This window comes from Leucoraja erinacea, chromosome 7 (assembly GCF_028641065.1).
Source record: "Leucoraja erinacea ecotype New England chromosome 7, Leri_hhj_1, whole genome shotgun sequence".
Classification (NCBI taxonomy): Eukaryota; Metazoa; Chordata; class Chondrichthyes; order Rajiformes; family Rajidae; genus Leucoraja; species Leucoraja erinaceus.
The window spans coordinates 39,568,200-39,593,921 of record NC_073383.1 but is presented as its reverse complement, the minus strand read 5'-3'; the positions used below and the strand labels follow the sequence as shown (position 1 = coordinate 39,593,921).

At 41.7% G+C, this 25,722-nt stretch overlaps 1 protein-coding gene across 2 annotated transcripts in view; it reads right to left on the bottom strand.

Moving 5' to 3' along the window:
• ino80db (INO80 complex subunit Db) overlaps positions 1-25,722 on the bottom strand; it is a 104,099-nt gene that overhangs the window by 17,665 nt on the left and 60,712 nt on the right. For both annotated transcript variants that reach the window (XM_055638333.1, XM_055638332.1), the window contains exons 5-8: positions 24,883-24,991; positions 12,912-13,136; positions 5,472-5,581; positions 200-333 (exon numbers count right to left, since the gene is read on the bottom strand). In XM_055638333.1, the coding sequence (XP_055494308.1) occupies positions 200-333; positions 5,472-5,581; positions 12,912-13,136; positions 24,883-24,991 (578 nt within the window). The remainder of the gene's footprint in view (positions 1-199; positions 334-5,471; positions 5,582-12,911; positions 13,137-24,882; positions 24,992-25,722) is intronic.

Here is a 25,722-nt window from a genome sequence, read left to right as displayed (position 1 = left end):
CAAAGGCCAACATGCCATTAGCTTTCTTCACTGCCTGCTGTACCTGCATGTTTACTTAAGTAACTCAATGTATCTGGCGGCATCTGTGTGCATTGACATTGCATTCGTATGGAGGTTTCTATCTCCGTCAGTAATCTTCATTACAACCGGTTCACTCTAAAAATGGAAAACAAATGAGCCCGTTTTACAACTTATTTACCATTTTCTTTGCATGCTCTTCACACAGTGGAGTCTGGTGCGTGATGTCAAACACTGGAATGGAACACTGTTGCCCATCTGCGAACTTGGCCGTGCAGCTTGAGAACAGCTGCTGCGAGTGACTCAACAAGATATCTGAATTGCACAGGGTCAAGGAAACAGAATCAGCCTTGGACCGAGTTGTGAAGTATACCTGTTTAATAGAGCAATGCAACTGTTGTGATTCAGTGATTGTTTTACAATAGAATCCACGGCAAATGCGATTTAATTAAATATCAAAGCAATTAGCCCATTATGGTCATTTACTGGAACCCTTGCAAAGTTATCGTATTGAGGCTTTGTGCTTTTATACAAAATTCCAACATTCTTAAAGGTTTTCAATTTTATGCTTTCAAGGTACGATGCAGAATGTGTGAGAATGAAACAGGAGGTTTGATACCAAAGTCATATTCCAACGGAAGGTAGTTGGAGAGGGCACTGAACTTAATCAAAGCATAATTTCTGGATAACTAAGATTTACAGTGTGCAAGAAGCTGAGCATGTTGTTTAAGAATAGGAAGAGTAGTCTATCCAGCTCCTCAATCTTGTTCTTCCTTTCAACAAAATCATGGCTGGATTTGTATTCAACTCCATCCCACTGCCTTGAATCTATATCGCATTATAACCTTACCTTGCAATCCTATGCATTTCAAACATTAACTGACTTAGCCGTCACTGCTTCTTGTGGGGAATATTCCACACATCTAGCCCTGTCTGCAAGAAGCTGCAACTTTTAGAAGCCTTACTGGGTGGTTTGACTCAGGACTTGTACAGTTCCAGACAAACATTTCCCATCTATTCTATCGTCCAGTCAAAACTCTAGAATCCTCAGTCAAATTATTTCTTCATCTACAATGGTTCATGGAATCCAAGTCTTGTTTCATAATTCAAACTCTTCTCGCAATCTAAGCATTGGAACCCATGTAACGTATGTTAATCTCTGCTGCATTAAATCAAAGGGCAGTATACTGTATTTAATCTTATATATGTGACACATTTATCAAATGTGGTGTAATAAGGGTGATTTAGAGCTGTTGCAACTTCCTCCAAACATTATACTCTTGTCCTCCAATTATAGACTTTATTCTTCCATTTTTATTGGTTACAGTTTTGGACGGAGTTAGAATTGCTGCTCAGGGTTTCATCGCAATATTTTAAGTTTGAAACATTTAAAAAGTAAACTAAACTTGCATTTTTAGAATGTCTTTCCCAATCACTGCCTTTTGGTAATATGTGAAGGCACACCTACTATTTTTGTTTTGATTTTTTTTTCATCATTTATATAATACTTGCATCTGTACTATTGTCCAAAATATTAAAACCCAACTGCAGTAATTTTCCCTTCACTTGTTTAATCTATGAGCATCCCCGTAATTTTATGCTGTCTGTGCTACTTGCTTTATCATTAATCTTTCCTTCAAGGCAAAATTTAAATATATGCCAAATACTAAGTGGTAATTGGCAGCCAACTTGCATTGCTGCATTAACATCATTCATGTTCGGTTACAAATCTTAATTAATCATTGCAAATAATTGAATTAATGGAACAACCAAGCCAGCCCGAGCTTAAGATGCAATGAGGGAAAGCTAGGAGTGAGCAAATTTTCCCTCCCTGCACTCATAAAACAATTTCAGAAACCCAGGCTCATTCAGAATGAAGGCAAATTAAATGCAACCATATGTTCTTCCCTTCCAATCACTCTTAAAATATTCAAGAAATCAAAATGGGTGCTGGTCGCCTAGAAGCAGAGGCGTTCACTGTCATTGGTGTCTGGTAAGAGTTAGAATTGCTGCTCAGGGTTTTATCACCAAAATTAAAAATTACGAAGCATTCTAAAATTAAACATAACTTGCATTTTCCTAGACTCAGGAGATAGATAGATATAGATAGATAGATAGATAGATAGATAGATAGATAGATAGATAGATAGCCTTTTATTGTCATTCAGACTGAAGTCTGAACGAAATTGCAGCAGTCATACATATAATACCATACAATAAAACAACAATAAACACATATTAACATCCACCACAGTGAGTCCACCCAGCATCTCCTCACTGTGATGGAGGCAAAAGTCTTAGGTCTGCAGTCTCTTCCCTCCTCTTCTCCCTCTGCGCTGGGGCGATACACCCCCCCCCCCCCCCCCCCCCCCCCGGGCGATGTTAAGAACAGTCCCGCGGCTCAAACACCGCAGCCCGGGGTGGTTGAAGCTGCCGCCCACCAGTCCTGCAGAAGCAGCTGCTGGCCCGCGGCCGAACCCCGGACTCAGGCCACCGCCGCCAGAACACGGTCCCAGCCACCCTCACATGAGTACTGCGCCGTCTTCAGCCTCGGGCTGGGCCGCCCCGACTTGGGCGCCGAACCTCCCCCGGACCGGGCCACCCCGACATGGGCTTCGCTTCTCCCCCGGACCGGGCCGCCCCGACTTGGGCGTCGCTTCTCCCCCCGACAGGGCCGCCCTGACTTGGGCATCGCTTCTTCCCCGGTCTGGGCTGCCCCGACTTGGGCGCCGAACCTCCCTCGGGCTGCCAGCGCCGCACCTTCCCGAGCTCGGCCGCTCCGACGGGAGCCTCGTTCCACCCTCGGGCTGGCCGTCCTCACGGGAGCGTCCCAAACCCCTTCCAGCCCTGAGCCGGACCACCCTCACGGGAGCGAGCTCAGGGCGAGTCCTGACGGTGCTCTGCCTCCGGAGCCTCGAGGTCGTCAGCTCCATTAGGCCTCAGCACAGACGGAGGCAGAGAAGGGGAATACGACAAAAATGTCGTATTCCCCCGCAGGGAGAGACTGCAAACCCCGTTTCAACCTTCTAAGAGCTTCTAAGAAGGTCTGCAAACAATGAAGCACTTTAGGAATTTTCACTGCCATTGCATTAGAAAGTTGACAGCCATTTTACAGAGCAAGGTTCAATGAACAGCTGCTGCTCGCAAGATAAATATTGAGAAATTCTTGACTAACTTCACTGGTCTTCCGCAAATGGCACTGTGAAATCTTTTCAATGTCCACAAGCATTGCCATTCTTCAGGTTAGTTGCTCATCAGCGCAGCACTCGCTCAGGGTGGTGCTGAGCATTAGATTAACTCTGTGCTCAAGTATCTTGAATTAGGGTTTTGAAACGATATCCTAAATCGAAGGTAAATGTATTCCCACTGAACCATGGCTGGCACACAATGAAAATTCTAATAAATCAACTTCTTTATCATTTTTGCTAAATTGAATTTTTCTTTGTAAAAATTTGAGTGTCAGTTAATCAAATTCATCTCGACAGATGCTGCATGTAAAGGGCCTGTCCCACTTTCACGACCTAATTCACAACCTTGTTTACTCGTGGACATTTTCATCAGGCTAGAAAAATGCCCCGACCTACTTGATGAGTCAAGGGCAAACTCAGCAGAGGTCGTGAATTAGGTCATGAAAGTGGGACAGGCCCTTAAGGCAACTCTGAGCTGGCAGCCTTCACCAAAACCAATCTGGAACACCAATTTCCAAGCCAAGTGGGCAAATAAATCAGGGTCATATAACTGAATCATATAACTGAAATTTACGAAAAATATCACCTGCAAAAGTGAAAAGCAAGAAAATTGAGTGGCACTATGTGGCAAGAACGGTGCCATAAAATTAAGTTACCTCAGAAGTTAAATGATAAAACATTTGGAAAACATTATGCATGAAACCAATTTGGGATTGAATATGAATGCACAAAGCAAATCAGAATATACATGGGAAATTCAGGAGCATTCAATTAAAACAGGTGTAATGATAACCTAGATATTGCTTGGGTTTAGAAATGCAGAATTGTAAAAAGAACAAAAACAGAAATTAAAATAGACAAGTGTGTGACAGCAAGCATACTGCTGGAAGATCACGGAGTGGATGCAGATCATACAATCGTTCTAACCATTTCTAGGTATACAGATTTTTCGAGGGAATTTGAAGATAAATAATAACCTCTGTATATTAAATAAAATACACCAGGGTACTGTTAAATCACTTTTGCCAATTGTAGTAAACTTTGAGAGTCCATAATTAATGCGTGGGTTAAATGTACGTATGAAAAAACTGGACATGCGAGCAAAATACAATTTATTAAAGATATTCAATTTGATGCTTCAATGGAGAGATTATTAAAAATTCCAAGGATATGTTAGACCAAGAAATGTGGCAGAAAAAATAGTAAATTGGTTAATGCATTAACTTCAAAGGGTTATAGATAAAATATTCTAAGCAGATTGGAGAAGGATGGGAACCAAGGAGGTTACTGCTGGGTCTAATTTTGTAAATACTTTAAGATTGTCCACTAGAATTATATTAATTTATTCCACAAACAGAATTGTAATGCACTTGAATATTACAGGGATTGGCCAGTGGGTTGGACAGACTGTGCAGATAAAATCTACCATGGAAAATGTGTTTTAAATCTGTTGGTTATTTGGGAAGGTGGGGTACACTTACTTAAAAGAAACTGAAGAGTAAATAGGAAAAGCATGGAATATCAAACACTTTATTTGTGGCAAGGCAATCAATACTGCAAAGATCTACAACACTTCCGATGTTATTAAAACAAAAAGGGGTAATGATAAATTAACACAAGGTAACACTCAGACGAAAGTTGGGCCACTGTGTGTAATTTTCAATGCTTTATTTATAGAAAGGATATTAAGAAGTCGTAGAGATCTGTAGCATACACTCAGCAGGAATACAAAACTAGTTATAAGAAGGGGCTTGAGAAACTCCAGGGACCATTTCCACAACAGCAGAAAATCAGATTTAAAGGAGGCTTAGAAAATTCTTGAACAGTTATGAATATGGAAAGATTATTCTGGCTGGGGTGTGAAATCATGAGGAATGGTGCTAGCGAGCATCAACAATTTTCTTCAGAGTTTTAGAAGACTCAGGGAACATTTGAGGCAATGGCTATTGTGATTTTAAGGATAAAAATTCAAGCAATGCAAGATGTAGGGGAGAGGGTGCGGCAGCGAGATTAGTTTTGGATTATCCCAGTAAAAAAAGCGGTATAGAAATAGCAAGCTGCATGGACTCCTGTGCTACAAGCTTCAATCAAATCCGTTAAAATCGCTTGAATAATCCTCATGGTGTACTCAAGTCATTAATCAAAACGGACGATGGAAATGAATGATTCAGCGATTCCTAGCAATGCTTTTTTGAGACCTCTTGCCTTGCAGTTATAGTGTAAACTCAGTTCATCCGTTTGAGAAAAGGAGTCATATAAGGATACGTTGGAAACAATGCCTGGTGTATGGAAGAGACATGTTGGGGCAGTGCTGGCCCTTGATGCCTCCTGTGCACAGTGCTGGTTCCACTACTCTGTGGTCGGGCTGCTTCACGCTGAAAATAACACAACACTGAGATTAGTCATCCCTTGATAAGTACGAATGTTTGCAGCTGTCTTAAGGCCAGGTCACACAAAAATTCCCATGAACTTGAACAATGGAGTACAGATGTTGAAAAGCCTTCTCTCTTCAGAATCCCAGAATGGTACCACCAGGGATGAATAGCGAGGCAATTTTCAATAAGGAGTGATAACACGGAGGCCATTGGGATACTTTGTTCATCTGCTGGTTGTCAGCTGCATGGCCGTTGCAGTGAGTACATCGGTCACAGACAGACTTAAAAAGACAGTACAGGCCGAAGAAGTGCAAAATAACTTCCCCACACCTCTCATTGATACAATTTAAAGCAGTTATGTTCGAAAATAGTCTCAAATGCAAACAATTCGTTCAACGATAGATAATCAAGAGCTGATTAAACTAAGAGGCAGAAAACACTACAAAAAACTGCTCTATGGCATTGTGCCCACACCAGCCCAATCAAAAGTCAGAATACAACTTGCTTTCAAAGGATTTCGGACACACATCATTCCAGAGTGCAGCGACAGCTGCTGCTACTAGGTAAACTCTGAAAAGTCCTAAAATAGCAAGAAAACTAATGGCCAGTGAATCTGTATTTGGTATTTTAACTGCAGGAACATAATTAGCCAGACCGTACGGAGATTAAAGGACTGCTACCATTTATTCAACATCCACCAAACAGAAATCAGATTCCCCGTTGTGATGCAAACAGGAGTTTGTCCTCTCCTGTCCAGTCTGTTCCCCTCACCACTGTCACAATTCTATTTGTTTCCACTTTCATACTGGACCAAAACCTAGGAAAGTCTCAGTAGCTTTTATAGCTAGAATGAACGCAATAGATGGAACTGCTGCTTTTTATCCCATAATTTTTTGCAATTATACTTGCTTTCTCCATCTACACTTCTAATTCTATTCTACTTATTCTTTTGGCTCACTTCTGTTCTCAGCACTGCACCAATTTTATAAGTGAATCACCCAGCAGTGGAGGAGGAGATTCAGTAAACTGCCTATGCAGACGGTCCAATTTGTAAAGCCACACTCCCCACATAGCTTGACATCTCCTTGGCTTTTAACTAATTACTCTGTTCTCAATTCAAAGCAACTACTGAATATATATTTCCACCACCCTGTAAGCAGTCATTCAAAATCTGAACCACTCATCGCCAGAAGGCAGGATTGAAGTCCATCACCTCATGTTGGATGGGAGGGTGGGGGAAGTATAGTTGATGGCTTTGAAGTGGCTTGCGACTGGAGAATGAGAGGGTGGAGGCTGCTGCAAACTGGAGACCCTGGTAAGGTGCAGGGGTTGGGTGATTGGAGAAGGAAAAGGTGAAGGAGAAGGAAGCTGAAGGAGAACTGGGTGGAAGGGAATAGGTTGTGGAGGCTAAGTTTCTTTAGACAGAGATTGTCGAATGTGGAATTCATTGCCACAGAAGGCTGTGGAGGCCGTCAATGGATATTTTTATGGTAGAGATTGATAGATTCTTGATTGGTATGGGTGTCAGGGGTTATGGGGAGAAGGCAGCAGAAGGGTTGAAAGGGAAAGATAGATCAGCCATGAATAAATGACAGAGTAGACTTGATGGGCTGGATGGTCTAATTCTGCTCCTACAACTATTGACTAAGGGAAACGGTAAAGGAAGAGGTTGGAAGAAGATGAAATACTTGAGGGGAAGGAGAGAGTAAAGTGGAGAGAAGAGATGAGCTGAAAAAAAGTGTATATTTCCAGACAGGTGTGAAAGTGTGTCTAGGGGGCTGCATCATATCAAATGAAATCACACACAGCCTTCTTCCATTTCTCTAAATCATCCTCAAACCCAAAGTACCAAGAAGGTAAAACAAAAGTAATTCACCCTTTGGAACTTTTACTAACCAAGCCTTGGTCTCTTGTTATGGAACCTTCTCAGAGTAAATATTCAGAAGCATTATCACATCAAGATTTTGAACCCATGCTAAATCCCCCATTAATGTTGTTTTAAAGCTTCACGCGCCTTTTTCTACACAAATGAAGTTTCTCATCCCTGGTACTTTCCAGCATACTTCTCCCTAAAGTGCGGTGCTCAGAATTGGAGTCAATACTTGACAAGCCTTATATGTATCACTCCCTCTTACATCCATCCCCACACTTTCTTTACTTGTTCTATTCTTCAATGTTTTCTCTCGAAAAGATCACTCTCACCTTGCCCCCTGCAATCTATTCTACTTCCTTCTAGTTTATCCCTCCCTGGTTTGATTGCAATTTGCTATTTGGTGAACTTGACTTGGTTACACACTCTTATAGCATTGCTTCTTCCTACAAGTCAAAACCTCCAAGTTTCCATCTGCCTCACTACCAATCTTCTGATGAACTGAGACCATCAACTCTTCACCAGTTCTAATGTGGCATGATGTTTCAGCCCTGAGAAAGATAAAGTCTGAGTTTTCTATCTGGAACTAGCTATCCACAAAAATTATACCACAGAGAAGGATGCATGTGTTGGGTTTAACTAACCCTTCTCCTCTATTAGCCCATCTCATAACTATCTTCACTATAGTGGACTATTACATAATGTACATAATATTTTGGTTTATTTGAACGAACTGTGTTCACACATTAATGAAACTTTGGTGTACCCTTTCATGGACCTGGTACTCTTCCTGCATGCAGCGATCAAGCTACTCGATGTCTTGTATTAATTAATGTCCTCGCTGTTACATTAATTATCTGTGCTCAGCCTCCGAGTAGAACTTCTTTGTGCGCATACCACTTCAATGAAAAATGCAACATCATACATATCAATGCATTCAATAAATGCCTCACTGATTTATATATACAGAGCACTGAATAAGCTTAAGCACTTTAATTTAATCTTTCTTGTTGGACTTGATTAATGAAGAAGGATTAAAAGGGCAGTAAAATAAATATTTATGACCTAAAATGTGAGTGGATCTGTCAACTTTTACTTCCATAACTTGAGGGAAATTTGAAGTCTCTTGTGAGTGCACGTTGTCCTGTCCCCCTGAAGACCTAATGGTTGCCGTCATTCTGCTCTGCGGCTGGACTGCAGATTTTTGCAGTTTCCTAGCACCTGCTGAATCACCGCCAAGTTAGAGCTGGCAGCGCCAAGTTAGATCTGGCAGAAGTTCAGCAATTCCATTCATTTAAATGGAGAGGCATAACTGCAAAGCAGATTGGCAAGTTACAAACAATTTATACTCTGAATTAATTGAGTTAATTTAATTGTAGTTAATTTTTTAAGTGCTTTCCAGTGTTTTTAAGAAATAATTTACTTTTAATAGCATATTTCATCTTTAATAGTTTTTTAATGTTTGCAAATGTCAAGGGTAGTCACAAACTCAAGCTCCTCCACAGCTGGTTCGCCTGGGGACAAGGCCTAACCAACTGTCACGCGTTCCTGTGAGAATGATATTCAACTAGACCCCGTGCTGCTTACGATCTAGCTGTTCAATATGAATCTGGGCAAGGACGTTCTGGGGACCTGATTAAAAAAACGAGGTAGATGTGATTCGCACAATCCCCAATCAGTCCTAGCCAGTAGGAAGAAATTCTAGAACTGGACATGTCCAACTTTTAGAAGTCCTGACTCATGTATAATCCTTTCCCAGGCACCTGTTGTTGTTCAGAATTAAGTTAGAAACTCAAAAACTGGTCCTTCTATGAATTAATTACACAACCACTGGAGCTACCAACTCACTACATCTGCACTAACCTGAAACACTAAACTGCCACTTTCAAAGTAGTTTAACACAGCAGACAGAGAAACTTTCTAAACATAATGCACTATAGCACTTCTGGATTCCACCTCAATGTTAAGCGGTTTAAAAGCTACAATAAAGACATGCTAACTGGAAGTTCAACAAGCTTAATACACTGGGACATGCATCAAATCATTTAACCTGAATGGCTCTCACCCAACCATTAATCAAAGCTTTGGTTGGACTTACATAATCTAAGAAAAAAAACCTAAATGTTTTGAGATGCATATTTCCCATGGAAGAAATGTACAATGCTTTGTTCCATGCCAAGTACTATATTCTATTCATGGTTTTAAGTAACAAGCAAAACCTCATCCAATGATCAGTACACCTAGAGGTTGAAAGAAGGAAAGCAGCTGAACAGAAAGTATGCTTAACAAATAAATAGTCTGCTATGCTTTGACGAAGTAATTGCCCAAATGTCTCTCAAGTATTGTGAATATATCTGATTTTACCGCCTCTTCTGGCAGTGAGTTTCAGATATCAACCACTCTATTGAAAATAAAAAGGTTTTCTCAAATTCCCTTTAAAACTCCTTCCCCTCACATTAAACCAATGTCTGCTTGTTTTGGATAGGGAAAAAAGATTCTGACTATCTACGCCTCTTATAATTTTATATAGTCCTTTATAGTCACTCCTCAGCCGCCTCTCCAGAGATGCCAAACCCAGCCTTTGCAATCTCACCTCATAACTGAAGTCTTCCAGTCCAAATATCATCCTGGTGAATCTCCTCTGCACTCCCTAAAGCTCAATCATATCCTTCCCAGAGCCTGGTGACCAGGAATGCACATTCATGTGTGGTCTAACTGGAATTTTGCAAAGTTGCTTTAAAGTTTTCCAACGTTTATCTTTTACACCTCAACCCATAAAGGCAAGCATGCCATTTGACTACACCATCCTATCAACCTATGTTGCCACTTCAAGGGAACTATGGACTTGAACCCCCAGTTCCCTCTATTCATCAACATTCCTTGGCACCCTACCATTTATTGTATATATGTCCTACAACTGTTTGACTCTACTGTGCTCTTGTCAGGATAAATTCCATCTGCCAAAACTCTGCCCAACTTTCCAAATAATCTATAATCTGCTGTAGCTTGAGACAAAGTTCCTTGCCATCCACAGCACCACTATTTTTTATGTAATCCGCTAACTTACTAATCATACCTCTAAAAGATGCATCCAAGATGTTATTATACATTACGACCAAGGGTCCTAGTACCGATCCCTTCAATGCATCACTGTTCACAATGAGAAAAGCAACCTTTCATCAGCACACTCTGCCTCCTATCATCAAGTCAATTTTAGATCCAATCAGCCAGTTCATCTTGGACCACACATGTATTAAGTTGGAATTAAAAATAAGGAGACCTGGCTGAGATGATATGGGACTTGATCTCCAGTCCGGAATACCACGAGCAGTTTTGATCTTTGTACCCTGGCCTGGAGTCATTACAATGGACATTCAATATTTGAGGAATGAGAGGGTTGCTCTATGAGCTAAGTGACTAGTTGGGTGCTGCAAGGCTCAGTGCTGGGACCCCAGTTATTTATATATTATTTTAACGATTAAGACGAGGGAATTAAATGTAACATCTCCAAGTTTGTGGATGACACAAAGCTGGATGACAGTGTGAGCTGCGAGGAGGATGCTATGAGGCGGCAGTGACTTGGATAGGTTGGGTGAGTGGGCAGATGCAGTATAATGTGGGTAAATGTGAGGTTATCCGCTTTAGTGGCAAGAACAAGAAGGCAGATTATTATCTGAATGGTGTCAGATTAGGAAAGTGGGAGGTGCAACGAGACCTGGGTGTCCTTGTACATCAGTGACTGAAAATAAGAATGCAAGTACAGCAGACAGTGAAGAAAGCAAATTACATGTTGGCCTTCATATTCGGATGTGGGTACAGGAGCAAGGATGTCCTACTACAGTTGTACAGGGCCCTGGTGAGACCACACCTGGAGTATAGTGTGCAGCTTTGGTCCCCTAATTTGAGGAAGAACATCCTCGCTATTGAGGGAGCGCAGCGTAGATTCACCAGGTTAATTCACGGATGGTGGGACTGACATATGATGAAAGAATGGATCGACTGGGCTTGTATTCACTGGAATTTAGAAGGATGAGAGGATATCTTAGAAACACATAAAATTCTTAAGGGATTGGACAGGCTAGATGCAGGAAAAATGTTCCCGAAGTCAGGGGAGTCAAGAACCAGGGGTCAGTTTAAGAATAAAGGGTAGGTCATTTAGGAGATGAGGATAAACGTTTTCAGCGAGAGAGTTGTGAATCTGTGGAATTCTCTGCCACAGAAGGCAGTGGAGGCCAATTCACTGGATGTTTTCAAGAGAGAGTTAGGTATAGCTCTTAGGGCTACTAGAATCAAGGGATATGGGGAAAAAGCAGGAACGAGGTACTGATTTTGCATAATCAATCATGATCATATTGAATGGCGGTGCTGGCTCGAAGGACCGAATGGCCTACCCCTGCACCTATTTTCTATGTTTCTGTGTTGCATTGCGTCATCCAAGATTGAGAGTGATGGACTAGGTGGATACCAAAGCTCTTTTCCTGTTGCTACAGAATCTGAAACTTTGAAATGACGGTGAAAAGGCGTCAACAATTTACGAATTTACAAATATGACGACAGACGTTTACAGTTTCAAAGGACTGTGGTTGTTCTTTTTTTTAGTATATTCAAGGCCAAGATCAATAAATTTCACACTATGGGAATCAACATATTTGAAAGAATGGGCAGTAAAACAACATAACACGGTATTGGTCTTTATCTTAAGTAGAGAAGGGTCAATGGGCTATGTGGCCCACTGCTGCCCCCAAAGTCAGACATTCTTACATTAACTATGATCTCTGCTTTGCTCGGAAAGTCTGATCATTGTCTCTTGTTATAGCTATTGCTCAGGAGACCTTACATTGTCAAATACCAGATGATTTACATCAACTCCATTTGAAAATAAATAAAACTCATTCTTTGTGGGCCTAGTAAAAGTGTTTGAAAAATTCCCCAATGAATGGCAATAATATTGGGATTGCTGTTACACTTTGAGGAACTATAAACAAAACAGCTCCATGACTATCCAAACAAAACACTGCCCGGAAAACTTTAGCATAAACACCTTCCGGCCCAATACCAAACAGCAATGTCTCAACTTTTAAGAACTTTTGCAGGAACTGAAGTTGCCAATTTCAAATCCATTAGCTCGAAGGGAACAAGGAGCAATTACCTTTCAAAGCGTTTGAGAGAGAAATACACCGCAGCACCACTTTCAAATAAAAGAGCTCCCTTTCCTAAAAGATTCAAACAATCTGATGTAGATGGCAAAATACGAAATCTTAAAACTTGACACAAAACTTAAAATGAGTATTGTCTGTTTAAAGGGACTCTATTAGACCACCGGAGCAATAAACGTATCTTACAAGCTTCAGATTGATGAAATCACATAGTTACTTTTGACCATTATGGTTATAACAGACACTAAATGTGCCAGCTTGTGATAAAGAGCTATTTTATCCCTAGCGGTGCACAGTAGCTGACCTGGGCTGCGTGGGGGGTCCTGTTTTGAGGTCTCGAAGCAACTGCCCGGTGTAATCAGGTTCGTTGCTGGCTGCCTGCAGCAAGGCCCTCCGGAAGGCGTGCCGACATCTTTGTTGGCGTGCCGCTGCTCGCTCCACATGACAGAGCTGCGAGTATCTGTGCTGCAAGTAAGTGCAGAGTCGTGTCACTCTTAACCTTCTTGTACTCCGTGACTCATCTTCGGACCTGCACAAAAGAACAGAATCAAAGTTTAACCTTGCCTCCAGAGAAACCCATGCATACAAAAATTGAGTGATCATCAATGCGCCAATGCAGAAAACAATGCTGCGTTGTTCAGTTGGCCAGGTAAAAGACATCAATCTACTAGTTGCCAACGTGTCCCCATTAAATGGCACTTTGTTAATTCATAGTTATAACTTAATGCAGTCTTCTTTTAAACCTCACTTTGTGCACAGGGTTAGACTTTTGACAATATCTCCCAAAGGAATTAATTAAAATTGTGGCTCTGGTTATTGTAATGGAAGAGCCTGAGAGTTTCTCCTGTTGTATGGCTCCATTCAATGGATTACAAAGAGAACAGTCCCAAAGTTAGGTCCTTTTGCACAGACCAACTCAAATGGATCATCATGGACAAACCTCAAGGGATAGATTCCCTTGCAGAGTCACGTTTAGCAATCATAATAAAATAAAATTATGCATTTTTATGGAAGGTGTTGGGTGACTAACGCCCTACTGTTATCTGGCTTGATTTGTGCATATTTTCTAATAATCCAAAATCACAGGATCCCCACAGACAGGAAAATACTGAAAATGTGTGTTTTTATAAAATTCTTAAGGGGTTGGACAGGCTAAATGCAGGACGATTGTTCCCGATGTTGGGGAAGTCCAGAATAAGGGGTCACAGTTTAAGGATAAGGGGGAAATCTTTTAGGACCAAGATGAGAAAAACATTTTTCACACAGAGAATGGTGAATCTCTGGAATTCTCTGCCACAGAAGGTAGTTGAGGCCAGTTCATTGGCTATATTTAAGAGGGAGTTAGATGTGGCCCTTGTGGCTAAAGGGATCAGGGGGTATGTAGAGAAGGCAAGTACAGGATACTGAGTTGGATGATCAGCCATGATCATATTGAATGGCGGTGCAGGCTCGAAGGGCCGAATGGCCTACTCCTGCACCTATTTTCTATGTTTCTGTATAGTGCTTCATCACATCTCTCAAAGACATATTACAATAGGTTATTGCGGAAAAACAGGGAATTATCTGGGTAAACATAGGAATCACTTTGAACATTGCCAGATCTTAAAAGCAGCAAGATTCCACAACCAATAAGTCAATGTGTCTTTAGGTTGGGAAGGACCAATGATCGGTGCTATGGGAGCACCTCTACATTAGAGTGGTGATGGGAGGGCGACAGGAGTTATTGTTTCAACATCTCACTGAAGGATGGTGTCTCCAGCAATACATGGTTCCCTCAGGATACTGGAATGTCAGTCCGTGAACAGCATTCTAGAATTTTACTTGAATCCAGTTCCTCAGAAATGTGGTGAGAGATAAGGATTTTATATTAATTAAGTAATGAATAAATATGCAGTCTAGTTATTATAAATATATAACTGTGTTTTGGGGTATTTCTCTAACTTATTTTGGGGGATGGGGTGGAAGGAACAAGTCCAGAGATGAAGAAAGAGAGAAGCACATTCTTGTGTCAAAGTTTTAGAAATTACATTTATCTTTTGAGTCTTCGGGTCTGAAAATCCAATGGTTTAGTTTTATCCTTTAAGAGTTAAATCCAAGGCAGTTGGCATATTTAAATGAGATTATATAAAATGAACAACATTTACTGTACAGCACTGGGTCTTTACATTTGTCTGTGAGGGGGGGGATACTGAAAAACGTGATCAGTTTTAATTGCCATTCTACCACCTACTCTACAATAAGAAAGTGCCCAATTGCAAGGTAATGACAGTCCATGTGTTAAAAGAGAGCATCACACGAGATTATCCATGAAAATCCTGACCTGGCATTTCCAGTGCAATGAGAGATGGAAGGAAAAATAAATAGGGAGAAGGGAATGGTCCGGGAGACAAAGAGAAAAGAATGTTTCAGAAAAAATGATGGAAAACTGCGTTGAGGAAAGAAAGATAAAAATGAAAGTGTCAGCCCACCAAGTACAGCTTTCTTTATTTTTATTAAGGTAGAAAGCTTGATTTGAATTTGTGCACACAAGGATCTGTTTTTGAATTTTGGTAAATGAAATTTTGTCAATTAACTTTAGGGCTTGTCCCACTTACGCGACCTTTACAGGCGACTGCCGGCACCCGTGATAGGTCGTGAGAGGTCATGAGAGGTATCCTATGGTCGTGAGTTTTGGTCTCCTAATCTGAGGAAGGACATTCTTGCCATAGAGGGAGTACAGAGAAGGTTCACCAGGCTGATTCCTGGGATGTCAGGACTTTCATATGAAGAAATGGATAGACTCGGCTTGTGCTCGCTAGAATTTAGAAGATTGAGGGGGGAATCTTATAGAAACTTACAAAATTGTTAAGGGGTTGGACAGGCTAGATGCAGGAAGAGTCTTCCCGATGTTGGGGAAGTCCAGAACAAAGGGTCACAGTTTAAGGATAAAGGGGAAATATTTTAGGACTGAGATGAGAGAAACATTTTTTACACAGAGTGGTGAATCTCTGGAATTCTCTGCCACAGAATGTAGTTGAGGTCAGTTCATTGGCTATATTTAAGAGGGAGTTAGATGTGGCCCTTGTGGCTAAAGGAGAGAAGGCAGGTACAGGATACTGAGTTGGATGATCAGCCATGATCATATGGAATGGCGGTGCAGGCTCGAAGTGCCGAATGGCCTACTCCTGCACCTATTTTTTATGTTTCTATGTGAGAGGTCGCCCGTGACATGTTGCCAGGGGTCGCCTGTAGGGCCGTGAGAGGTCTCCTATGGTCGTGAGAGGTCTCCAAAGAGTCGTAGCATCTTTCTGGTCGCCTGAAGCTGCAGTCTGCGGAGCCTGGGATCCTTAGCTAGGGATCGCCGGAGAAGAGCTCCGACCGCCGGCCCACAGCCGATAACATCCTGAAGCCGTGGTCTGTGGTAGGAAAGCTCCGTTTCAGGACCTCCAAGCCGTGGAGTGTGTTCGACTGTCCTGACGTCGGAGTTTCAACCATCCCAGCGAAGGGGCCTGTAAATCGGGCCTTCCGTCGCGGCGACTACGGAGGTTTATGGCTCCGACCACAGGGGAACAATTGGGGAGGACTGACTGGACTTTGTGCTTTCTACCACAGTGAAGAATGCTGTGGTGGATGTTTGTGTTTAATTTTATTGCGTATTGTGCGTTCTTTTTTTTATTGTACCGCTGCTGGCAAATTCATTTCACTGCACTTATATGTTTATGTGATGAATAAAACTGATTGATTGATTGATGCAGCAAATGTGCATGCAATATCCTGAAATAGTGAGCAGATCTTAATTATGATCAAGGTATAGGGATAAATATTATCTCGGAGAACCAACTGGTTTATTTACCAAAGAACTAATCTGCTTAGTCACAGAAGTTCACATGTCTACCTAGGAGGACTCTGGTCTAACATGTCATCTGAACAATTAATCCTCTGTTAGTCCAGCACAGCTAATTAATCTGCTGAAGTGTTGGCCTAGATTGGTGCTCAAGTCTTTGAAACCACAAACCCCTCTACACCAGCCAAGATTGACATATGAACAGTCAGGAATCAGGAATGTAACAAAGAGCACAGCTTTCAGACGGATTGCAACCTTGTCGTGGTCGGGGAGCTTGCGTGTCTCAGTGACCCCTAGAGCTATGCCAGCGGGAGATTCATCGCCTGTTAGGGTCTCCCATACTGGACAGGTTGAAGGGTAGAGGCGAGACGAAGAGCGATCCACTGGTCCTCCAGGTTGGAGGTTGAGCACAGGGTTAACAACCCTGGCTCGTAAAACAAATATGTTATGGAAACAGCAACTTAAGGAATCATCACTACTGATTGGAGGACCTTCGTTGCTGCCCTACATGCCAGGAGGCATAATAGGCAGTAAGTAAGTAAGTAACAACAGCTTTCAGAGAAAGAAGATATCTAAAGAGAAATGAACTGAGAGCAATGTTACCATATGGCATCTTCAATTCAATCAAGATTGTTCACATTGGGGGGTTATCAGAAAAACTATGTTAACAACATGAGAAGAGCTGCCAAGTTTTGTCAGAGCATTTCAGTATTCTAGTGCCTGAAAATCAGTATTTCCACGCGGTGCGATTTTGCTTTTTTTTTTAATGTGCGGTCATACCCATGTAAGAGTACAAGAATGCATAGCTTGTTTACTGTGGCTTTATAATACATTATTGTGTATATGTCATAGCTGATTTCTTGTATTTATCTCTCTCTCTCTCTCTCTCTCTCTCTCCTGCTTCAGTAAGGGGGATTGGCCGCCGAGTGACCAGCGCATGAATGTGATTGGACGCAATGCCCTTGGAGACAGAGGCTGATTGGACAGGAGGAGACCGATTTGTTGATTGGACGGGAAATTTAAGGGAAACTGGTCAGTGATTGGACGCAACCCCTTTAGAGATAGCGATTGATTGGCCGCCAAATAATTGGGCACAAAAAATTGACAAATACGAAAACAAAAAAAATCGGAATTCCGATTTAAATCGGAAGAATATCATGCCTGATCTGCAGTTCCTTCCTATTGAAGAAGAACCCTGACCTGAAACAACTCCTAATCCATTCCCTCCACAGATGCCGCCTAGTCCGCTGAGTTCCTCCAGCACTGTGTTTTTTATTTAACTCTGAAATTGAAGATAAGACACAAAAAGCTGGAATAACTCAGAGGGACAGGCAGTGACTGTGGAGAAAAGGAACAGGCGACGCCTTGGGTCGAGACCCCTCCCCAGACTGAACTGAACTCTCGTCAGTGAGAGTACTTGTGATTGGCTGAAGAAGGGTCTCGACCCGAAATGCCACCCGCCCCCCCCCCTCCCCACCCCCCCCCCCCCCTGTTGAGCCACCCCTGCGCCCCGTGTCCACCTTCAACTCCAGAGCCAAACAAAAAACACAGAGTGCTGGAGGAACTCAGCAGGCCAGGCGGCACCCGCGGAGGGAACGGACCAGGAGCTGCCCCGGGCCAGGGCTCCCCCCCCAACAGGAAGGAACCGCAATGCAGCCTTCCCAGCAAAACGGCAAATGATTCCGGGAATGCCGAGGCGAGAGGGTGAGAGAGAGGGAGTGAAAGAGCGAGAGAGAGACAAGATGGGGAGCGGGAGAGAGAGTGCGCGAGAGAGAGTGGGAGGGAGGGAGAGCGAAAGACAGAGAGACACAGCGAAAGAGGGAGAGAGAGCAAGGGAGAGAGCGCGCGAGAAAGAACGAGACAGAGACCCCAGCCCCCTAACCCCAAGCACCGCGGCAGACCAAAAACAATCATCCAGATCTTGAAATCCAAAACACCAATGATTTAATCTGCTCCAATCCCCGGAGGTACAGCATGACCCCCCCCCACATCCCTGCATTTTCCAAGCAGCAAGCTCCCAAGTCAACCCCACCGAGCCACCACCCCTCCATTGGCGACTGGCATGCCAACAAAATAGAAGGTCGGGCCGATCCCGGCCACTCCCATCTGCCCCCTGCACCTCGTTTACTATTATCTATGGTCGATTTTGCATTGTTAAATACGGACTTTTAAACAACCCGTATTTAACAACGCAAAATCATACATGTGTATTCTTATCGTATTTCCGTACAAAATACGGAAAATCCGTACTACTTGGCAGCTCTGCATGAGCAATGATGACCATAAACATCATGAATCATCTTAAAGTAAGAGAAATGTAGAAATACAGACAGGTTTGAGGAGAAAATTCCAGAGCATATGAGGGGGGTTCCCGATTCACCCATCACCTATCCATTTTCTCCAGAGATGTTTCCTCATCTGCCAAGTTACTCCAGCACTTTGTATTTTTCTCCAGAGCATAGAATCGGATTTGGTGAAAGGACTGTGGTTATGGAAGACTCTGGGACGACAAGAAGTCAATTCAGAATTGGAGCAGCACAATAAACATGGGAATTTTCAGTCTGAAGAAGCTATACTGAAAAATGGAGAGACTGGCTTGTGGGAAGATTTCATTAAAAAGATGAGTATTTATAAAATACATTGTGAAACCAGAAGTTAATATGGCTCAGTGAGTGTGCAGTCAACATTACCAGATCTCGTTAAGAGCTAGTAGCACTTGAATTAAGTAGAATTTAGATTGATGAGCAAAATTATACGTGTCCTCCATGGTTAATTTATTTAATCTCCAGTCTAGAGTTATATTGGAGATTATGCACTAGTCCTTACAAATGGCATTTCAGTGCCTTTGCTGCTGTGGCCCCTAGTCTGTGGAACAGCATCCCCCTCCCTTTCAGATCTGCCCCCTCCATCGACTCTTTTAAGTCCAGGCTCAAAACTTATTTTTATTCATTAGTGTTTGAATCCCCCTGATGTGGCAGATCTTTGTTTTGTGTTCAAGAAGGAACTGCAGATGCTGTAAGATCGAAGGTACACAAAAATGCTGGAGAAACTCAGTGGGTGCAGCAGCATCTATGGAGCGAAGGAAATAGGCGACGTTTCGGGCTGAAACCCTTCTTCAGACTGATGACAAAACTTTGTTTTGTGTCTTTGAGTCATTGTGTTTTGGGTTATTTTTAAATGTACTTTATAAATAAATGTGATGATGAAATTTGATTTGATGAATGCAAATATAGACTTGCTCATTTTCTCTCTGAGTAACTGTTGTGTGGTAGCATTCATCCATATTTCTGCACTTTTACCACTGATCAGAAATGCTGTCCAAAGACACTTTGAGGATTGTTTCACAAATAACACCATTGTAATATGTACAGGTGTGGTGGGTAAGTTGAACACACAAAAGACTTTCAAGTAGCAATTGGTAAATGACAATGTACTTTAAGGAATTTGATTTAGCAATAAACCAGGCGAGTTCCGTTCTGTTAGATCATTGTAAAAACTCTACAGGTTTACCAAAGGTGTTGTGGGGATTCCCTACTATTAACTGAGGAGATAGGTTTAGTTTAATGTTTCTCCAGGATGTTGGTACATACACCAAGCGGGTGTCAAGGGTTATGGGGAGAAAGGCAGGAAAATGGGATTAGGAGGCAGAGATCAGGCATGATTGAATGGCGAAGTAGACTCGATGGGCCGAATATGAACAATGCAGTACTCTCTTGGCATGGCACCAAAAGGTCGAAAGATTGGGCTGGTTGGAGCATATTTCTGACTATTTTATTGATCTTAACACTTACTCTAATTAGACAATGCTATTTGGGGTAGACAAAGATTGTTGCAGTTGGCAACAAATTTCCTTTTGGGTTTGAAAGCTGTAAGTTCAAATAAGAACTATACTATACTTGAGCTCATAATTGAAACTGACAGATAACCAATGACAGCAAGATTACATAATTGTCACGAAAGCAGAAATTTAAAAAATGTAGCCATTGAGAGAAAGACAGACCAGGTAAGGTCAAGCCCTTCAACTATTGTTGAAGTAGGTCTCTAACATTTGGTAGAAACAAGGAACTGCAGATGCTGGTTTATAACAAAGAAAGACACAAGTGCTGGGTAACTCAGTGGAACAGGCAGCATCTCTGGAGAAAAATGATGGGTGATGTTTTGGGTCAGGACCCTTCGTCAGCTTGAAAGAAGGGGATGGTTGGTGAAGAGCTGAAGGAGAATAAAGACCAGGATCAATCAGGGCCAGCCACAAATGATCTCAGGCAGGGTGGAGCCTAGTAGGTCCATTGATGGCATGGGAAGATGCGATCCCTAGAGGAAAACAATGTGGGGAACTCTGGAAATGCTAAAACGACTGGGATGGAGGAAGGGGGCAAGAGCGGAGCAAGCAGAAGTTAGTCTGAAGAAATGTCACCCCTTTTTCTCCAGAGATGCTGCCTGACCAATTGAGTTACTCCGGCACTTTGTGTCTTTCTCCCACTTTTGGTTATGTCCTATTAGTACAATTTTGCTCAAATGATATCAAACAAGCGTCTTGCACTCCCTGTTGTATCTGTGCATGTTCAGCATCCACGGCATCCACATGTATAAGATACATTTTTTTTTAAACAAGGTACTGGGATGTGTCCCTCTGATCCAACTCTCCAAGTACAAAACGTTTGTACCCATGACCCTCGGTCACTGATCCAGTGATATTTCTATACATTTACTAGACTAAGTGGGACCCGTTGGGTCCCAGCATTACACAGGAGGGCTGGTCATCCAACGCAATATTCCACCTCTCCACCAATTCTGATATTGGTGGCCAGTTGGGGGGAGGGGGGGAGGCTTTCTGGAGCGTTAGTATGGGTGTTGTGGGCTGAAGGGACTGGTTACCAGAGGGCTAGTATGCAAATTGTGTGCCAAATGGATTCTTGGGCTGGCGTCTCAGTCAATCAAGCCTGTTGTGCTGGCAACTCACTCACGGCTGGTGGGCTGGTAGTTGACTCACGGCTAATCCTTGAAATTCTATTTCAAGCAGGGTATAAGGCCACCAAATTCAAGTGCAGTTTCTTACCAAATGGCGCTAGTATGAACCATTTTGGAACCAATAGACATTTTTTTTGCAAGCTTTAGAACCAAAAGACATTTTTCTGCAAGCTTTAGAACCAATAGTCTTTTTTTTTTGCAAGCTTTAGAACCAATAGAGACACTTTTTGCAAGCTTTAGAACCAATCGACATTTTTTGCAAGCATTAGAACCAATAGATAGCAATGTTACAAAATTTTGAGTTTTAAAAAATCAAGTCTGCCACCCACCAGATAAAGCAAAATGTTTAATTTGACTTTCATTTCATGATTGACAGGAGAGAGATTATGACCATTTTTTAATACTCGGAATAACATCTTGTTCCCTATTGATTTTCATTGACATTACAAAAAAGCTCTGCACTTGCTAGTCAGCGCCCATTTCTTAAGGACTGATTAACAGATGGCCTAAAAATCCAAAGCCAAATAATTCACAATATAACATGATTTTTATATCTAAAATTACATTATATAGGCCAAACAAGAAGTTAGTGCATTGCTGTAAATAAATGCTTTTTAAATCGGCAAGCCAAAGTGGAACGCACCATTTTAGAACGTTGACATAGTGGATTAGTGCCCTCAAATGCCGAGAAAAATACTGCGGGATATAAAAAGCCCAAAATGAACTATTCGTTATAGATAACTTGATATTCAGGGTTATTATATGCCCCATTTAAGCCACACCCAAGGTACAAGCCAAAATTGTTTGCTCTATAAAACCCTGGGGGGGGAGAGGGGGGGGGGAGACAGTAATTTTAGTATTAGAACCATTTATCGAGGCCTAAAAACCAATAATACCTTTTTGCGACCGGGTTTTGCAACAGCTTTCGTTAATGAACTAGGCTGAACAGTGCGATTAGTACAGCCTAGTAAAAATCGCGTTTTAAAACCCGCCCCCTCAAACAGAAAATCGCCAATGGCTGAGGTCAGATTCCTAATTTCAGCAGGTTTTGAACCACCTACAATAGACATTTTTTGCAAGCTTTAGAACCAATAGACATCTTTTGCCAGCTTTAGAACCAAAAGACATTTTTTTGCAAGCTTTAGAACCAATAGTCATTTTTTGCAAGCTTTAGAACCAATAGAGACACTTTTTTGCAAGCTTTAGAACCAATAGACTTTTTTTTGCAAGCTTTAGAACCAATAGACATTTTTTTTGCAAGCTTTAGAACCAATACATTTTTTTGCAAGCTTTAGAACCAATAGACATCTTTTGCAAGCTTTAGAACCAATAGACATATTTCTGCTAGCTTTAGAACCAATAGACACATTCTGCAAACATTTTAGAACCACTAAGGGCACTTACATTTGAGTATACATGTGTTCAGTGTTATTCACAGCTCAGAGAAACGTGACCCTCTGCCTTCCTCCATCTTGAAGAGACTGTGTGGCACACCACTTCCTGGTTTTATAGTGTGTCCCCCCCCCCCCTGCCGCCAGCGGGGGCAGCAGAGAGAATGGGGAATTGTGTAAAAACATTAATATCTCTGTCATTTTTAATCGACGGGAAAAATCCTCGGCACACATGCGGCGGAGGGGGGCTCTGAGCAATGTGGCCAAAAGTGATGGCCGTAGGTGGCGGCGTTCTCTCGGAAATCGCAGCACAGATGGCCAAAACCGGTCAAGAACAGACTTTTAGTAATATAGATGTCTTCCTAGGCAATCCTTTGGGATTGAAGGTGCTTTACTTTCCCTCCAGTTTGAGTGTTCAAAGGTGCCTAATAATATTTACTATATGCAACACATGTTGATTATGTATATAAATAAAAGAAAGAACCTGAAGCATCGTTTATCTACCCAGATGCTGCCTGACCTACTGGGTGCTTCTGTTGCACAACAATTACTGCCATATAAAATGATTCAACAAGCCAACCAGAAAAGTTAATTACACAAAGGCTTAGATGGGTCCTGTGTACAGTTATTGATATTACAAAAAGGGATACTGGAGAACGTGAAATATATATTCACAAGAATGGCAGCGAAACTGCAAAGCTATGGCTTATTTGCCAAAATTATCAAAAGTGAACAGGTTTACCTCGCTGAAAAGAAGGGTTGAGGGGTGACCATATAAAGATTGTTATAATTATAAAGAAAAATGATGAGTTTGATGCAAAGATGTTTGCACATTTGTTGGGGGAGATGGGGATGGTGGAGTGAAGCAAAAATCAAGAGAAAAGCAAAGAAAACACACTCAATAACAATAACTGGAGAGTGCTATGAATATAGGATTTGTGAACATTCTGTTGCAGAAGAGATGAATAGAAGAACATTTAACAGACTAATTTAACAGGAAGCTAGAAAACAACATGCGTGAAAAAAGTAATGGGGAATATGGAAAGCGGGTCAGAGGTGGAATATGTGGGACATATTCCACAATTTAGGTCAGTCGGAATGAATGACCTACAGTATTTCTATTAACAGGCAACAAGAGATGTATTAACAATGGATTCAATGCCTTTTTCAATCCCTAAATTATGTTGCCAGACTGAGTGATGGTATGGATTATAGAACATTTCTTGGACAGTAATTCCTACTGAAAGTTTTAACTGTTCTAATTTAATGCAATGTAGCTTAATAATGGCATCATAAGCAGAGTAATTTAAAACCAAATTCTTCACCTAGCTTTGCTTCTGAACATACAACTCAAAAAATATCATGTAGGTTAGCATTAAGTACAGAAGAAGCATGCACGTCTGTGCCAACTCTTTCAAAGAGCTACCAATTACTCCCCTGCCCTTTCTCTAGTAATCCTCAAAAGCTGCAAATATTTATCCAATTACCTCTCAAAGGTTATCATCGACTCTACTTCCACCCGCATTTCAGTTAATAAATAATAGCATTAAAAAATGGATTTCCTCCACGGTATTTTAAATATGTGACCTCTGGATTCTGACATCTGAATAATTACCCCAACAAAATTCTCAGAGTTTTGAACATCTCTATTGACACATTTATTGGATGCAGGTATTATAGATGTGATTCCCCATACCCTTCCTTTTTCACAGCTTCCAAAACCTACCAAAAGTCAGGTCACTCAGCAGCATTGTGTTTAGAAAACAGCCCTAGCCTGTGAAAGATTTCTGAACTGTTACCCTCTTGGTTCTGCTATAATCTCTCCAAATTAATTTTCAATGTTCTTCTGTTCATCTTTTTGCAACTGGAGACCTAAATTCTGTGCAGTTTGTGTGCTTCAGCTAGTGGAGATCAAAGTTAATTACAAGCTGCGAAAGGTTATATCATTGTTAATGTACATTTGTCACAGGCAGGAAATGATGTCGATATGATTTATTTCAGTAAAAAAAGGTCAAATTGCCTTCAAAGTCAAGTTATCCGTACCCAAAACAAAGCCTCAGCACAATGTTAGTTGATTGCCAAATGCTACTCACTCTAGGTGAACATCTGACCATTTGTCTCGCAACGTCCAAGCATACTGGCAACGAGGCACACGTTCATCTTCCTCCTCATCTTCCTCACTGTCCTCTGACCAGTCTAGCCCTGAAGAAAAGAAAAGAGTTCTCACTGTATATATGACAGAATGTAAAGAATGACATGGAGACACAGGGGAAGACTTATTTTTTTTTAAAGTGTGACTGTGGATTACATGTTGACACATTTCACAGATTGTGTTGAAGGTAAAAATAATGAATCATCATGCATAGGACATTTTAGGATCTTTCTCGAAGGAACTCATGACCTTTCACAATACTCTGCTAACCATCACGAGTATGGTTACTAAAATTACTAATTTTAATGTTACCTGATGCTCTCATAGTCTGCTTTAGATACCTTATTGTGACCTTACTATCTTTTAGTTTTAATGATACAACATAGAAAGGCCCTTCAGCTCACCAATCAGCTATTGTCCATACACCAGTTCTCTCCGATACACCAGTGACAATTTACAGAAGCCAATTAACATACAAACCTGCACGTCTTTAGAATGTGGGAAGAAACCAGAGCAACCGGAGAAAACCCACGTGGTCACAGGGAGAAGGTAAAAAATCCGTACAGACAGCACCCATGGTCAGGATTGAACCCACGTCTTTGGCGCTGTAAGGCAACAACTATACCACTGTGCCACCTTCATCACTCACACTGACCAGGGTCATTGCTCCCTTCAACACAAATTCTCCGGCCTCTTGTTACTGTCACGTTCAACACAGTACACCAACCTACAGAGTTAACGTATCCTTTTCATTCACTGATTGTCTTAGCAGGGTGATATA